At 45.8% G+C, this 16664-nt stretch overlaps 1 protein-coding gene across 7 annotated transcripts in view; it reads right to left on the bottom strand.

The window, feature by feature from the left end:
- Nucleotides 1–16664, bottom strand: part of LOC137538247 (golgin subfamily B member 1-like) — a 185883-nt gene that overhangs the window by 80199 nt on the left and 89020 nt on the right. For 5 of the 7 annotated variants that reach the window (XM_068260302.1, XM_068260304.1, XM_068260306.1 and 2 more), the window contains exons 15-16: nucleotides 13646–13755; nucleotides 9394–9514 (exon numbers count right to left, since the gene is read on the bottom strand). In XM_068260302.1, coding sequence (XP_068116403.1) covers nucleotides 9394–9514; nucleotides 13646–13755 — 231 coding nt within the window. The remainder of the gene's footprint in view (nucleotides 1–9393; nucleotides 9515–13645; nucleotides 13756–16664) is intronic. The other 2 variants (XM_068260305.1, XM_068260308.1) reach the window with 1 other exon arrangement.

Raw genomic sequence — 16664 nt, 5'->3', positions numbered from 1 at the left:
CTAATGTTCCCACTGATATATATGGTAACATACATGAGGGTGCTTCATCTCTGGTTCACTTTAACGACGCAGCGGCAGCCCCAGGACCACTGAACGCCAATTGGCGTGAAGTCCTAGGGGCGGAGATGCCGATGCGTACACTATCGTCGCTAGGAGACTGTTAGATGGCAAAACCGGTGTCTATTTACAGTGTACAGCGCCAATCGCTGTGATTGGCTGGCAGAGGGTGGAATTAATAAGAAAAAACGCTACATTTATTAAAAATAAAACAAATATTTATTAAAAAAAAAAAAAAAAAAAAAACACGCATCGCAGCAGCGTGCACAGTACACCAACAGAAAGCTTTGTTGGTGGGCAGAAAGAAGGGGGGAAATCACTTATGTGCTGAGTTGTATGGCCCTGCAGCCACGTCTTAAAGCTGCAGTGGCCTAAGTTGTGAATAATAGCCTACGGTCCTTAAGTGGTTAAACAATACCAGTTGCCTGGCAGCCCCACTGATCTATTTGGCTGCAGTAGTATCTGAATCACACCAGAAACAAGCATGCAGCTAATCTTGTCAGATCTGACAATAATGTCAGAAGCAGCTGATCTGCTGCATGCTTGTTCAGGGGCTGTGGCTAAAAGTATTACAGGCATAGGATCATCAGGGCTGCCAGGCAACCGGTATTGCTTAAAGGGAAATAAACATGGCAGCTTCCATATCCCTCTCTCTTCAGTTGTCTTGAAGTGGAAAAAAAAACAACTTATGATATAATGAATTGTATGTGTAGTACAGATAATTAATAGAACATTAGTTGCAAAGAAAATAGTTTCATATTTTTATTTTCAGGTATATACTGTTTTTTTTATAACATTGCATCATCCTCTAATATTTGCAGTTTACACACTACTCAGCATTCTAAATGATTTTACAGAGCAGAGCTAATGACCTTTTCAACTTTCGTCTGTAGTAAAACCTTAACCAAAGAAAATACAGTGAGAGACAGTTGAGATAAAAGCTTCAGAAGGTGGAGCTCTCAGAGACGCTCTTTTGCATAGATAACAACTGGAGTTTCTTAACTCTTCCAGTACTGGAAACAATATGAGACTCGTATCTCTGCTGCTAATGTGTCATTTCTTAGCAGTACTACACATACAAATCATTATAGCATAAGACTATTTTCTCTTCAGATTCCCTGTAAGGGCAGATGATATCCCACTCTTGCTGTGCATTTGTCCCTGAATTATCACTGTTACCACTGCTCACATCTGTAGTCATCTCTATACTTTGTGACCCTTTGGGCTCCCATTCACTTTTTTCTCCTGGGAGAGGATTTTTATCTTCGGTTTATAATAACTTTTCAGCACTTTGCAACTGAAAAAGTACCAAAAAGAAAGTGAAAAAGTACTATCAAAATTACTCTTATTTTCTTGCTTTCTGGTATCTTCAAGAGACTCTGAAGTCTCGCTACAATCCTGTGTTTACTTAACTAACTTCATTAGCACTGATGCCCTACCTAAACCGCTGCATCCCCGTGTCTGAAATCGATATTAAACCCCCCAAATCCTTGGGGGGAGATTAGGGCAGCACTTCCTGTAGAGGCAGAGCTTTGGGCTGTAGCTCTGACTCTACTCCCGTCAATCAGCGCTGATCGCCGCCTCTCCCTGCCCCTCCCAGTCTTCTTTCACTGAGAGGGGCGGGGAGAGGCGGCGATCAGCACTGATTGACAAGAATGGAGGCGGAGCTACAGCCCAAAGCACGGCCTCCCTGGGCAGCAGAATCCATGACCAAGAAAGTCGAGAATTTTTGCCCTGGGATTTGGGGGGTTTAATAGCGATTTCAGCCGCGGGATGCGGCAGTTTAGGTAGGGGATTAGTGCTAATGAAGATACTTAAGTAAAAACGGGATTTTAGAGAGACTTCAGAGTCTCTTTAAACAGCATTTTATTGATACGATGTGAAATATCCCCTAGGAGAAAACAAAGCTGCATCCAGCGAGGGCTGCCTGACACACACTCGCTCAGCCACTAGATGGAGCTCACGCATTACAAAAGTACAGTTCATAAAATAATACATCAAAATACAACAGTGAATACAGCACAGTGGGGAAAAAACAGCTTATCGCCACCAATCGGAAAAGCAAACTGAAGCAGCAATTAGGGCCGGTCTCCTCTCGTCAGTTTTCTGTGTGTCAGTTTTCTGTGCAGTGCTGCATTGCTGTCAGTTTTCTGCGCGAGTTGTCTAGCAGTGCTGCATTGCTGTCAGTTTTCTGCGCGAGTTGCCTAGCAGTGCTGCATTGCTGTCAGTTTTCTGCGCGAGTTGCCTAGCAGTGCTGCATTGCTGTCAGTTTTCTGCGCGAGTTGTCTAGCAGTGCTGCATTGCTGTCAGTTTTCTGCGCGAGTTGTCTAGCAGTGCTGCATTGCTGTCAGTTTTCTGCGCGAGTTGTCTAGCAGTGCTGCATTGCTGTCAGTTTTCTGCGCGAGTTGTCTAGCAGTGCTGCATTGCTGTCAGTTTTCTGCGCGAGTTGTCTAGCAGTGCTGCATTGCTGTCAGTTTTCTGCGCGAGTTGTCTAGCAGTGCTGCATTGCTGTCAGTTTTCTGCGCGAGTTGCCTAGCAGTGCTGCATTGCTGTCAGTTTTCTGCGCGAGTTGCCTAGCAGTGCTGCATTGCTGTCAGTTTTCTGCGCGAGTTGCCTAGCAGTGCTGCATTGCTGTCAGTTTTCTGCGCGAGTTGCCTAGCAGTGCTGCATTGCTGTCAGTTTTCTGCGCGAGTTGCCTAGCAGTGCTGCATTGCTGTCAGTTTTCTGCGCGAGTTGTCTAGCAGTGCTGCATTGCTGTCAGTTTTCTGCGCGAGTTGTCTAGCAGTGCTGCATTGCTGTCAGTTTTCTGCGCGAGTTGCCTAGCAGTGCTGCATTGCTGTCAGTTTTCTGCGCGAGTTGTCTAGCAGTGCTGCATTGCTGTCAGTTTTCTGCGCGAGTTGTCTAGCAGTGCTGCATTGCTGTCAGTTTTCTGCGCGAGTTGCCTAGCAGTGCTGCATTGCTGTCAGTTTTCTGCGCGAGTTGTCTAGCAGTGCTGCATTGCTGTCAGTTTTCTGCGCGAGTTGTCTAGCAGTGCTGCATTGCTGTCAGTTTTCTGCGCGAGTTGCCTAGCAGTGCTGCATTGCTGTCAGTTTTCTGCGCGAGTTGTCTAGCAGTGCTGCATTGCTGTCAGTTTTCTGCGCGAGTTGTCTAGCAGTGCTGCATTGCTGTCAGTTTTCTGCGCGAGTTGTCTAGCAGTGCTGCATTGCTGTCAGTTTTCTGCGCGAGTTGTCTAGCAGTGCTGCATTGCTGTCAGTTTTCTGCGCGAGTTGCCTAGCAGTGCTGCATTGCTGTCAGTTTTCTGCGCGAGTTGCCTAGCAGTGCTGCATTGCTGTCAGTTTTCTGCGCGAGTTGTCTAGCAGTGCTGCATTGCTGTCAGTTTTCTGCGCGAGTTGTCTAGCAGTGCTGCATTGCTGTCAGTTTTCTGCGCGAGTTGCCTAGCAGTGCTGCATTGCTGTCAGTTTTCTGCGCGAGTTGTCTAGCAGTGCTGCATTGCTGTCAGTTTTCTGCGCGAGTTGTCTAGCAGTGCTGCATTGCTGTCAGTTTTCTGCGCGAGTTGTCAAGCAGTGCTGCATTGCTGTCAGTTTTCTGCGTGAGTTGTCTAGCAGTGCTGCATTGCTGTCAGTTTTCTGCGCGAGTTGTCTAGCAGTGCTGCATTGCTGTCAGTTTTCTGCGCGAGTTGTCTAGCAGTGCTGCATTGCTGTCAGTTTTCTGCGCGAGTTGTCTAGCAGTGCTGCATTGCTGTCAGTTTTCTGCGCGAGTTGTCTAGCAGTGCTGCATTGCTGTCAGTTTTCTGCGCGAGTTGTCTAGCAGTGCTGCACTGCTGTCAGTTTTCTGCGCGAGTTGTCTAGCAGTGCTGCATTGCTGTCAGTTTTCTGCGCGAGTTGTCTAGCAGTGCTGCATTGCTGTCAGTTTTCTGCGCGAGTTGTCTAGCAGTGCTGCATTGCTGTCAGTTTTCTGCGCGAGTTGTCTAGCAGTGCTGCATTGCTGTCAGTTTTCTGCGCGAGTTGTCTAGCAGTGCTGCATTGCTGTCAGTTTTCTGCGCGAGTTGTCTAGCAGTGCTGCATTGCTGTCAGTTTTCTGCGCGAGTTGTCTAGCAGTGCTGCATTGCTGTCAGTTTTCTGCGCGAGTTGTCTAGCAGTGCTGCATTGCTGTCAGTTGTTTTTCTGCATGTGAAAAATGCTTTCATGTCAGAACTAGCCCATCGATTAACACTGGTTGCCGTTCTGTGCAGAAAATTCCCAGAGACACTGACGAGTGGAGACAGGTCCTCTCACATGCAAGCGCTGAGGAGCATGGATTACATTCATGGGAAAGTCATTTCTGACGCGCAATGTATGCCGAGTCCAGGCGACCTCGCAACGTAACCGCATACATTGGAGTTATTTTACTGAATGTGCCCATTGATGATACAATCTTGATTGTACAATCTTACCAAATCTATGTAGTAGAAGGGTAAACTGGAGAACTGTACATTGAATGGAAACTACATCAATCCCTCCATGGCAAGATTGTACAATCAAGATTGCATCATTGGTAGGCACCTAAAGCAGGTATACATTTCAATGGACATTTTAGGTTGTGACTTATGTTAGGGTGCCCATTTATGATACAATTTTTTATTGTACAATATTACCACTTCTATGTAATACGGGGGATTACCTAAAGCAGTGATCTGCAAACTCGGCCCTCCAGCTGTTACGGAACTACAAGTCCCACAATGCATTTGCCTTTATGAATCATGACTGTGGCTGTCAGACTCCTGCAATGCATCGTGGGACTTGTAGTTCCTTAAAGAGGAACTGTCGCAAAAATCTTAACATTTAAAACACATACAAATAAGAAGTACATTTCTCCCAGAGTAAAATGAGCCATAAATTACTTCTCTGCTATGTTGCTGTCACTCACAATAAGTAGTAGCAATCTAACATTACCGACAGGTTTTGGGTTAGTCCATCTTCTCATATGGGGGGTTCTAAGGGTTTTCTTTATTATTAAAGGCACATAAGGGTTTTCTTTATTATTAAAGGCACTTAAGGGCCCTTTTCCACTAGCAATCGCAATCACAAATCACAAACGCCAGTGATTGCGATTTTTCATTAATTCTGTTATGCGATTGCGATTTGCGATTTTCATTTGCATTGCATTATCATTGTAAAAATCGCTCCAGCAAGCGATTGCGATTTGCGATTAGCGATTTCCAAATCGAATCACTGTAGTGGAAAATACTTCTCGTGATTTCTATGATAAAGTAGCAACCTTAGCGATTTAAAAATCACTAGCGATTTGCGATTTTGCGATTCAGCAATCACAATCGCTCTAGTGGAAAAGGGCCCTCAGTGAATGGCAGTTGCTCCATCCAACTGCCAAAATAGTGTGCAGCGAGCAGGGAGGCTGGCCAGCATCTTTGTGTAAATCTTTTTCAGGGAATGTCTTTATAAAGTATAAAGCTCATGCTGAGAATCCCCCATGAAGAGATGGACTAGCCCAAAGCCTGTCGGTAATGTCAGATTTCTACTACCTACTGTAAGTGACAGCAGCATAGGAGAAAAGTAATTTATGGCTCATTTTACTCTGGGAGAAATGTACTTACTTGTATGCGGTTTAAATTTTAAGATTTTCGCCACACTTCCTCTTTAACAGCTGGAGAGCCTAGTTTGCAGATCACTGACCTAAAGTATCCATTATAGAGTGCAAGTAGACCCCGGTAAAAGGACCACTATCTCAAAATGTATATATAAAAAATAAAAATAAAAAAAAATATTGATACATAAGAGAAAGAAAATAGCAGGAAGAGTTAACAGTTAATAAATACATATTTGCTACTGTTTAGATTAACATGACATTCTACATAATACCTCTAACCAACAGGCTTCTGGGATGCTCACTTTATTGCCTGTCGCGGGGGAGCAGTGAATCATCCTTTTGATGCAAGAAAATATTTCCCTCTCCTTGAGCTGATAGTCGTTGGACTATCCTAATGACATATAAAGCTCCCAGGAGCACAGTAGTAACTGTCATCTGCTTTCCTGAAGAGCTGCAGAAATATACGTAGATGCTGAAGGACCATTCTCCAATTTTAGACAGGCATAGCAGAGGACAGCCGCTGGGGTCCTTCAGTTACGAAGCCTGTATCTCTTTAGGAAAGCAGATGACAGTTTTACTACTGTGCTCGAGAAGTGAGCATGTGGTTGGGATGGTCCAACGACTATCAGCTCAAGGAGAGGAGAATCTTTTCTTGCATCAAAATGATGCTTCCTTCTACTAAGCAATCTTCATAATGTTCTGATATATATAGTTTAGAAGTGTTACCCATCCGTCCCGTTTAGCCATGCTTCACCAATACACCCGAGACTGACATACACTCAGCGGTGACTAACATCAGACACGGAACATTACCAGACCCACAAGAAGCCTTGAGCCAAACTAGGCAGTTCATCCTGCTTGCACATGCCTCAAAACTAAAAGAAAACAGGTGAGCAAAACATGATTCACAGACAACCAAAAAATAAAGCTTAAATGGACACTAGTATCACCAAATCCACAAAATTAGAGGTCTAATTCCTTGATATAGACCTGCCATCATGAACTACTGGCAAACTGTGTGCGTTTGTTTAGCTACATCAGAGTATAAATTAGGTTTATCAGTAGCTGTGACACGGCACAGCAGCTCTGCCTGTACAGGAAAGGACTGAAGCACTTAACCCTTTCTGTGCTCCCTAAAAGTTAATCCATCTTTTCTTAAGGATTCACGTAAATTGTACTGAAGATTTTTTTCCCCATAAAGGTTATCATGCTGTGCCTGATCTTTTAGAGCAGACAGGAAGTACAAAGTTTAGATCAACTATAAAGCGACTTGGCCACTTTCCACACACAGAGGAATAAACTGCGATTTCTGGGGGGAAAAGCAAATGGTTTGGCTTGTCTAGTGGATTATTCAGTACGTGGGAAAACAATAACTGCTGTGAATGTTAGTGGGAGAGTCGTGTAAAACTTTCTAGACTAGCGTCCCTGTGAGGCCATAACATATGTAAGATAAAGGTCTGTACTCAACACGATTTTTCCAACAATTTTTTTGCAATGATTGTTTAAGGAAAAATTGTTAAGCGCTGTTTAACTTCATGGGATGTGACTGGAGGAAGGAGGGGCAGCTGGTCACACATCTGGCGGGACAGTAGCCAGGGGTTGTGTGGCATTCGCCCTGATATTGCATGCTGTTACCGCCGCGCACGTGATCGATCATGTCGGCCTCTGCTATCCCAGCATGTTCAATCGATACATTTGACCGATTTCAGCCTCAACTCGGTCAAATCGAGCTTGATTTTTGCGGTACCGTCTTTTTTCCAATTGGATAAAATTATTGAATCTGATGGCCAATCAGGCCATAAAATCACTAGATGTATTAAGACATACCACTTGTTATCTCTTCAGAGTCTGACCAGGGGTGGCATGGTTAAAGTGAACCAGAGACAAAGCACCCTCATGTATGTTACCATATATATCAGTGGGAACATTAGAGAAAACACCTACCCTGCTCTCTGTTTCATCCTTCGCTGCTCAGCCTCCTTGTTATCAGCCCTGATAAACTCCCTGACTGAGCATTCAGTCTGGCTTTGCTCAGGAATCATTATAGCTGACTGTCTTCTCTGATGTCTTTTCAAGCCCAAGCCTGCCCCCTTGTGGCTCTGCTCAGGATTCATTATAGCAAAGCCAGTCTGAATGCTCAGTGGGGGATTTTATCAGGGCTAATAACAAGCAGGCTGAGCAGTGAAGGATGAAAGAGAGCAGGGTAGGTGTTTTCTCTAATGTTCCCACTGATATCTATGGTAAAATACATGAGGGTACTTCATCTCTGGTTCCCTTTATTGTAAGTGTTCCAAAACAGATGGGAGTAGCGCCTGCTCAGACTCACACGTGGCATGCTAGCGCAGTGCAGAGCACTTTTGGCCGTGCCAGGCACCCCTGCTTTGTAATTGGGTGCTTGTATATACTCCCTGTGGGTAACCTTCCACATTCATAAACATATGTTAACCGGCTTCACCTAAACTGGCTTTAGACAGTTCTGCTCTTTACACAGCTCATTTCTGCAGCACTTTTCAGACAAATGTAGCAACAGGCTCCTGGATATCTGCCCAGCCACACCAAAAACATTACAGTCTCAATCCGGTGACTGCAGATGCACTTTGTGGTTTACTCTATGCAAAGGATTAAATCCTTCTATTATTATTTATGGCTGTCTTGCTCCCCCTGCTGGCAGATCGCCGTATTGAGAAGTCAGAATGTTAGAAGATACAAGGATTCTAACTTCCTCTGTGTCCCTTTTTCCCGCCCTTGTGCTGCCCCCGAGGCCTAGAAGCAGAGGGTGTAACTTCTGATCATAGACCACCCCCAATATTCCCACCCCTCCCTTGTGCTGACCCCCGAGCAGGCCTGAACGATTTATCGTTTTTAAACCGAAATCGCGTTCACGGAAACGGTGATTCCGTGATCGTCAGAGTGGCGATTTTTTTACGATATCCCGCGCCCTCCCCCTTGCTGCTCTGTGTACAATTCGCGGCAGCTCAGGGGCTCTCATTCCCGGCGGTTCGCCTGCAAACTTATTCTCCCGCTGTGCGCCGCCTCTCCTCAGTCATCAGCTCTTTTGGCTTCTTCCTCTGTCATCAGCTGGGCAGGCGCCGGGCATCAGACTCCGCCCACCAGCTCTCACTCGGTTCCCTCTGCAGGACAGTGGAACATCAGAGCTGCCTCAGGTAGACTGTTAGTGGCTGGAAGAAGCCGGCAAGTAAAGCTTTACTTTATTTTACCTCAGAGCCTCCACACACAGGCTCTCACTTGTTTTCCCTCTCCCTCCATTGCTAGCTGGGCCTGTCAGTTACAAATAGTGTGGCAGGCAATCAGGCTTAGGATATGGAATTACAGGATCACAGTTCAGCGCCCGCCTCCCTTGCACAGTAGAATTCTGAATGAGGCTTACAGCCTGCTAAAGCTTCATTTGAAGAAAATCGTGGATCGAATCGAAATCGCAATTTCTGACAGAAATCATGCGATTTAATCTTTTCCTAAAATCGTTCAGGCCTACCCCCGAGGCCTAGGTCTTCATCCCAGCAGAGGCCACCCTGATTCTCCACCCATAACACATGCTGGATTTGGTGATAGCGTCCATTTAACGTGTTAGGAACCAACACGCGGTGAGCCATTAGTTAAAATAAAAATAACGGAAAAACAAAAAGTTGGGGACAAAAATAAAATGGGCACGATGAGATGCAGTGCATGCTCCGCCCCTCGTCTGCCGGACGGGCCAGACGAAAAGGGGCAATAAACTGTCTAGTGGGGTCACACCTGAGTTAGGAGAACCGTATTCAGGCCACCAACCTCCCATGTTCTCGCCTTCGGGGGAATCGCCGCTCTCCATCACCAGGGACGGCTCCGCGAAGCTGCTGCCGCTGTAATCAAACTCCTCCTACAATGAGCAGAAGACAAACAGTCAGGCTACACATACGGGGACACCTGCCAGAAATTAGGGATGAGCAATGGCATGCAAATTTTATGAGTATGCAAATTTATGTTAATTTTTATGCAAATATATGCAGATTCAAAATGGACCAATCAACCTTTTCATGCTGCATATATTTACATTAAAAAATAACATACATTTGCATAAACTTGGAAGCATTTGCATATACTCGATCATCCCTACCAGAAATAACACGGTTATCCTAAAATCTAACGAAAGGATTATAATAAATGACGCACAGACGCTAATTAAGGAGCTATTTTTGTTCATTGTGAGAATTTTATGCTGCTGGAAAATATATATATATATATTCTTACCTGACTGCCTTAGCTGTGATTTCAGCCATGATTTATGATAAACAGAAAGCTAAATATCGGCAAGGAGGCAAAATGAGATTAAACAGGCTCCGGAGATGCAGAAAGTAATGTCAGCTTCAGGCAACTTTAAAATTACATATAAAAGACTATCTGAAGTTTGTTGAAAACTTTTGGGAACATTTGTATTCGATCACAGCAGACGGCGGTATTTGTTTATGTTCAGACGCCATATTACACTACTTCGGCCCGGTTCACATTGCGTTTTTGAGCCAAACGGACCCGGTAAGCGAATCCGGACTCTGCTTCACCGGATCCAGATGGCTCTGTGCACACTGCAGAATGGAAGTGAAAACGGATCTGATCATTGATTGATCGGATCAGTTTTCACTCAAGTTTCACCGCAAATACATACCTAATCTTCTGTAGCAGCCGGCGGTAGAGGCTTCTTCTTCTACCGCTGTGACTACACAGCGCGTCACGTGACTAGTCACATGACGTGGAAGAAGACGGAAGCCTCTACTGCCAGCTGCTACAGAACATTAGGTATGCATTTTACCCTCCCTCACCCACCTGCTGCACCATAACGTCGCTCAGGTTCCCGTCGGCCCATGCCCCCATCCCCAATGGAACGGTCCGTTTCTTCACTAGTGTGAAGAAACATTCTGTTCTCAATTGCCCCCAATGCTGCTGCATTTTTGTCCGGATCCGTTCCACAGGGCAGAACGGTCCGGAAAATTAGGGTCTGCAGCAATTTTTAGATGCGGGGACCGCATCTGGATGAACTCGATGGACGTATGTCTTTTTTCAACCCAAATAACTATGTAACTATGTACGGAACGTATCCGTACCAACAGACGCATATGAACGGTCCAATAGGTTAACATTGCATCCTTTCACATCCGTTCCGTTTGTACAGTATACGTTACGGTTACGTTCCGCAGAAAACGCTGATGTGAACCAGGCTTTACTGTGGTGAACTAATATTTCCCATTTTTAACTGTGATTTTATTGCCGTCTGAAAGATTTTGTGTAGGAATAAGAGTGTGCAAACTTTACTATATATGCAGACAGAGGCGCCAAAAGAATAACATTTACTAAAAATGTTAAAATGAGAGGAGGCAGAGGTGGACTTACCTCCTCCAAGCAGACACACAAAGAGACTGTTGTATACATTCAAAACAACAAGGATTTATTCGTATACTCCAAAAAGTGCAAGTGCAACACGTTTCGCAGGCATCTCCTGCTTCATCAGGCAATAAAAAATGGAGCATGTACTCATACAGGTCTGGTGCAAAGCTCAGCGCCTCTGTGAGAGTGTCTGAGTGTGCAAAGGGTTCATATATAATGTACTGAATGACTGCGTCTTTTAGCACCTCTCTCAATTCAGCCTATTGGAAATTTGGTGTCAGGCCTGTTCTGGAATTGTAAACATTCGATTTTACTTTTAGGTCAGGTGACAGTCGAGTTCAGTTCAAGGAAACCCGAGGTGACAGACATATGGAGGCTGCCATATTAATTTCCTTTTAAGCAATACCAGTTGCCTGGCTGTCCTGCTGATCCTCTGGCTCTAATACTTTTAGCCACAGCCCCTGAACAAGCATGCAGCAAATCAGGCATTTCTGACATTATTGTCATATTAGTCTTCTCAGACAGCACACCAAAACCGCCCGTAAGCCGTGCAAGGTCTAGTCGGTGCGGCTGACACCAACTTGATACAATCCAATGAAAGATGACCATGACCAATGATCTTTCATTGGATTGACATTATTGTCAGATATGACAAGATTAGCTGCATGCTTGTTTCTGGTGTGACTCAAGACACTGCTGCAGCCAGAGAGATCAGCAGGACAGCCGGGCAACTGGTGTTTTTTAGCAGGAAATAAATATGGCAGCCTCCATATCCCTGTCACTTTAGGTATGCTTTCAAGGACAACTGAAGTGAGACAGACATGGAGGCTGCCATATTTATTTCCTTTTAAGCAATACCAGTTCCCTGGCTGACCTGCTGATCATCTGCCTCGAATGCTTTTACCCCTAGCCCCTGACAACCGCATGGGGCACGTGTATGTGGACAGAGCACAGAGGTAGTGGCGGGCGTCAGCGGGTAAACTATACTGCAACAGGAGGCACATTTTACATTAGGGGGAACAGCGCTGGGGCGGCAAAGCTGATTCCCAAGAGATTTCATAGCTGGAATAGATTGGGAATCAGCCTGTGTTGTATGGGCAGGCAAATGATCTCTCTCTGATCAAATTCGATCAGCAAGAGATCTGTCACTTGGTCATCTTTTCATGTATCGTTTGATCACCTTAACCCCCTTGGCGGTTCATTTTTTTTTGCCAAGGAGGCTGCATTACACTTTTTTGGTAATTTTGTTTCATGTAGCTACCCGAGTGGTAGCTACATGAAACACCACTAGAGGGCGCATGTGTCCCTCTAGTCCGATCGCCGCCGGCAACAACAGAAAACAGGAGATTGCGTATAGAACGCGATCTCCTGTTTGGCTTCGCCTGTTGCCATGGCGACGATCGGAATGACGTCATGGACGTCAGCCGACGTCCTGACGTCAGGCGCACCCGATCCAGCCCTTTGCGCTGCCCGGGAGTGATTTGTCTAGGCGGCGGGGGCCCTCTTCCGCCGCTGCGTGCGGCCAATCGCCGTGCAGAATAAAAATCGCCCCAGGAGGGGCTGAGATATCCTCCGAGGCGGCTTACCCCGTGTCCAGCACGGGGTTACCGCTAAGGAGGTTAATACACTGTGTAAACAAGGCAGAAACGTTCCAGCTGGATCCAGGGGGAAAGCAGAGAACTTTCTCTCCTTTATTTGCTCACTAATTAATTAATAGTCAATCAGAGAATTTGCAGCCAGCAATTATATCAGTTAGCTTCAGTGAGGTGTAAATATGCATCCAAAAGACATCAAAGGAGTCTTATAGCGTTTCATATTAATAGTTTACTGTGTTTAATGCGCGAAAGCAAAAAATTAAAATTTGAGTACTATCTTTAAAACTGGGCCAACACCAACCATGCATGTGGAGTGCTTTACTGATTAATACCCGATTTTAAGAAACTGGACCAAAGGAAATCTGCAAAGCTGCCACTAGCTGCACTTGATTGGGGTAGAACCAAGTTGTATAAAATTTGCATCAACTCAAAATGATCATCACCTCACAGAGCTTTTCTATTGAATGATGGAATTGTGGGCTGTGGAAGGCGTCTGTAAAGACGATGAATGGACTGTAGAAGTCCGGCTACAATCTGAGCCTTCTAGAACGGCAGTTACAAAATTCACAATGTGCCCATTGACGGTACAGTCTCCCAATCGATCAAAGGTACAATCAGATCGGGCAGCATTAGTGGTGATGAGTGCTATGAACAGTCAATGTATTGATCATTCCGTCAGCTCGTTTTCCAGAACAATCCCACTGATTGTATTGTATTATATTGTATTGTATTATATTTTTGGGCCCCGTTTTGCGAATCGATGGAAAGATCGATTGGCACCACTCACACTATCCGATCGATCATATGGTCCATCGGATTGAGCAGTGTTAGTGGTGCTAATTGACAATGAAAAAATATGCATCATTAGTTCCGTTTTCCAGAAGATCCCACAGATTGTTTTTTACTATATTTTTAGTCCCCGTGTCGAAATGTTTGTTTACGATCGGATCGGTCGGGAGATTGTACCGTTAATAGGCACCTTTAGGGAATCTGCGTTTGAACCATTCTCTCAGTAAGACGGGAAAGCAGAGACTGACCTGCAGTTTCGTGGCTCCTCGGCTGTCCTTCCTCTGGGCAGTCCGCAGTTTTCCCAGTCCTCGAGCTACGCTCAGCTCTTCCTCCAGTTCCACCTGCCCTGAGTCCATGGCTGGATCGGAGCAGCCAGGAAAGAACCAGTCATCCTCAATCAGTTTTGTGCCACAGGAAAAGCAGTTTGCTTACATTACAGCCCACCTGACCCCCCCCCCCCCCATTACCCCACCTCATTTACCTAGAGAGCCCCCCTCCCCCCAGCTCACCGGAAAAACCTACTGGAGATCTCCTGGACAAAACCGTTCTGCGTTTTGCCGAACAGCCTCCGGGAGGATTTTCCGAACCTTTACAGCGTGCACGTAACACAATCAATTAGAGGGAAGTACACAGGATCAGATCAATACAGATGATTACTTAGTACAGGAAGTCGTCATCTCGTTTATTTTTAGCGCAGCAAGGTCCGCCCACTGCGAGGAACTCACAAGACTGAGATGCAACAAACCGCGTAATAATCACTCGCTGACAATTTACTGGTGACGGAAATATTGACAGTCACGCTTCTGCGATTTAATGAAATTTTAATGTAGATAATTCTTTGGTTGTAACGGCTATATTCCCATCTGTTTTGTGATCTGACAAATGGTTAATCCGGTCAGTGATTTTCATCATGCAAAGGATTGTGGGGGGGGGGGGGGGGGGGGTTCATACTAAGACAGGAGCGAGATGTGCTTTTGTCGAGTTCAGCCATGTGTTTTGCCAAGTTAATGCTCTCATTAAAGTTTAAATATGTCCTTGGGTATTGTTTTTTCTTTTTAATGTTGGGTGGATTGGAGAAATGATTGTTTGGGACCACTAATGGCCAAAAATCTAACCAACCTGATTAGATTAATGAAATCCATTACATTTATGATCCGATCCAACAATCATTTTGATTGCTCATATGAAAAAATCCTCGAATTGTATTAGCGGTCACCTTAAAAGGAACGGTCCGAGGTAATTAAACAAAATTCTACTTACCTGGGGCTTCCTCCAGTCCCTGGCAGCCGTCCTGTGCCATCGCCACAGCTCTGGTGGCTTCCTGTCCCCTCCGGTGCAGATGCCGACCTTGCCAGCGCATGCGCGAGCGCCGCTGTCAATCCCGCCGATGCTGTCTGGAGTGTACTGCGCAGGTGCGGTACTTCTGCTCTTGTGCAGAACACTCCAGAGGACGTCAGTGTGACCGAGAGAGGCTCTCGCGCAGTAGAGGAGTGTCAGCATCTACACCGGTGGGGACCCCAGGCCAGCGGCGGCGAGGGACGTATCCATTGCCAGGGGCTGGAGGAAGACCCAGGTAAGTTGTTTTTTTTGTCTTCATACACCTTGCATCTGTCCTTTAAGGCTCGTTTGCTAATGATTGTTCAGTGACATTTATGTCTCAGGTGTGACGGCCTTGTTGCTCTAACAATAGGCACCAAAAAACAGGCGTCACAACAGGCGTAAAGAGCAAGCTCGATACTGAGCTATTTAGAGGGAAGGCTCTGGATCCGATATGGCTTTTCCAGTCACCTCCATCCTCTCGTTACCCGGCTGTCCCCTGCTAAACCTTGGAGCGTTGGGGACTCCTCTGAAGGCTCTGGAAGCATCTCGTCCACGAGTTCTTCTGAAGACGGGCGCATCCGTCGACTCTGTGTGCAGTACATATCCGCTCGTCTTCAGAAGAACTTGGGGACACAAGGGCTACTGAAGCCTGCTCAACGAGGGCTGAAGACTTATTCAACATAAGGGTCTTATTTCACCGGGGGACGAGGACACGAAGAGAGGAGTGGGAGGCTCTTTGGCAGGCATGTCCGAAGTCTGGCCCGGGGGCCAAATGTGGCCCGCTGTGCCACTTCAGATGAAGCAGGAAAGCACTGACACTAGGCGCCTCTGTAGCAGGATTGCTATATTGCGTGGGGCGGGGGTGGTGCAAATCCAGCAATCGGCGGATCCCTCATTACTCCTCCCTCCAAGTTGCGGTGACTTGCCGGGCGAATAGTATTTAACGCCGCCTCATCCTGCGCCCAGTGGCGATGTACTAATCCGTACGAATTTCTGTTGGCTCCCAAATCTCTATACAGTTAACTGCATGCTGGTCATATTACGGTCATATATCCAAGGGGCGGAGACTAATAACTGTCAGCTGAAGCCCCGCCTCTCTGCTGGATCCCAGCCCATCATGGCCATCAGTCTCTAGCACAGAAATACATTTGTTTGCATGTCAGCTGTATGCAGCTTACTGGGCTTATCAAATGGTTAATGCCAAGTTGAACACCAATTGCATAAAATTTGTATGCAAGCTCAAATTATCTGCATCCCACTGACCATCAGCAGTCTCTAATACAAAGGCGTGGCTTGAAAGTAAATTGGGAGGGAGGGAGCAGGCATCTGGTAAATGCTGAGGAGCAGATGAGGGTATGTAAATTGACACAGCAGGTGTCTTCCATTCTCATTCTTCCTAAACTGCAATTTTTTATTTTTTTAACGTACAAATCATTTAAAGTGTATCTGGAGAGAATAGTTTAAAGGGAACTCGACTGCTACACAAGGCTCGCTTCTGCTTTATAATAGAAAAGAAATGATGAAGACTTAAAGCACACCTGCAGTGAGAGGGATATAGAGGCTGCCATATTTACATCCTTTTAAACAATACCAGTTGACTGGCTGTCGTGCTGATCCTCTGCCTCTAATACTATTAGCCAAAGCCCCTGAACAAGCATGCAGCAGATCAGGTGCTCTGACTGAAGTCAGATCTGACAAGATTAGCTGCATGCTTGTTTCAGGTGTGTGATTCAGACACTACTGCAGCCAAAGAGATCAGCAGGACAGCCAGGCAACTGGTATTGTTTAACAGGAAATAAATATGGCAGCCTCCATATCGCTCACAGTTAGGTGTCCTTTACAAGTGATTCTCCCGCTGAATCAGTTTGCACAGCCTCATGCTGCACAGGTGGTGGGATCAGCCCCATATGATCTGTGACAAGTTATAGATTGTTCTCCAGCCCCAAT

This window comes from Hyperolius riggenbachi, chromosome 11 (genome assembly GCF_040937935.1).
Source record: "Hyperolius riggenbachi isolate aHypRig1 chromosome 11, aHypRig1.pri, whole genome shotgun sequence".
Lineage (NCBI taxonomy): Eukaryota > Metazoa > Chordata > Amphibia > Anura > Hyperoliidae > Hyperolius > Hyperolius riggenbachi.
The sequence above is the reverse complement of the archived record's forward strand: the minus strand, read 5'-3'. Positions and strand labels throughout refer to the sequence as shown.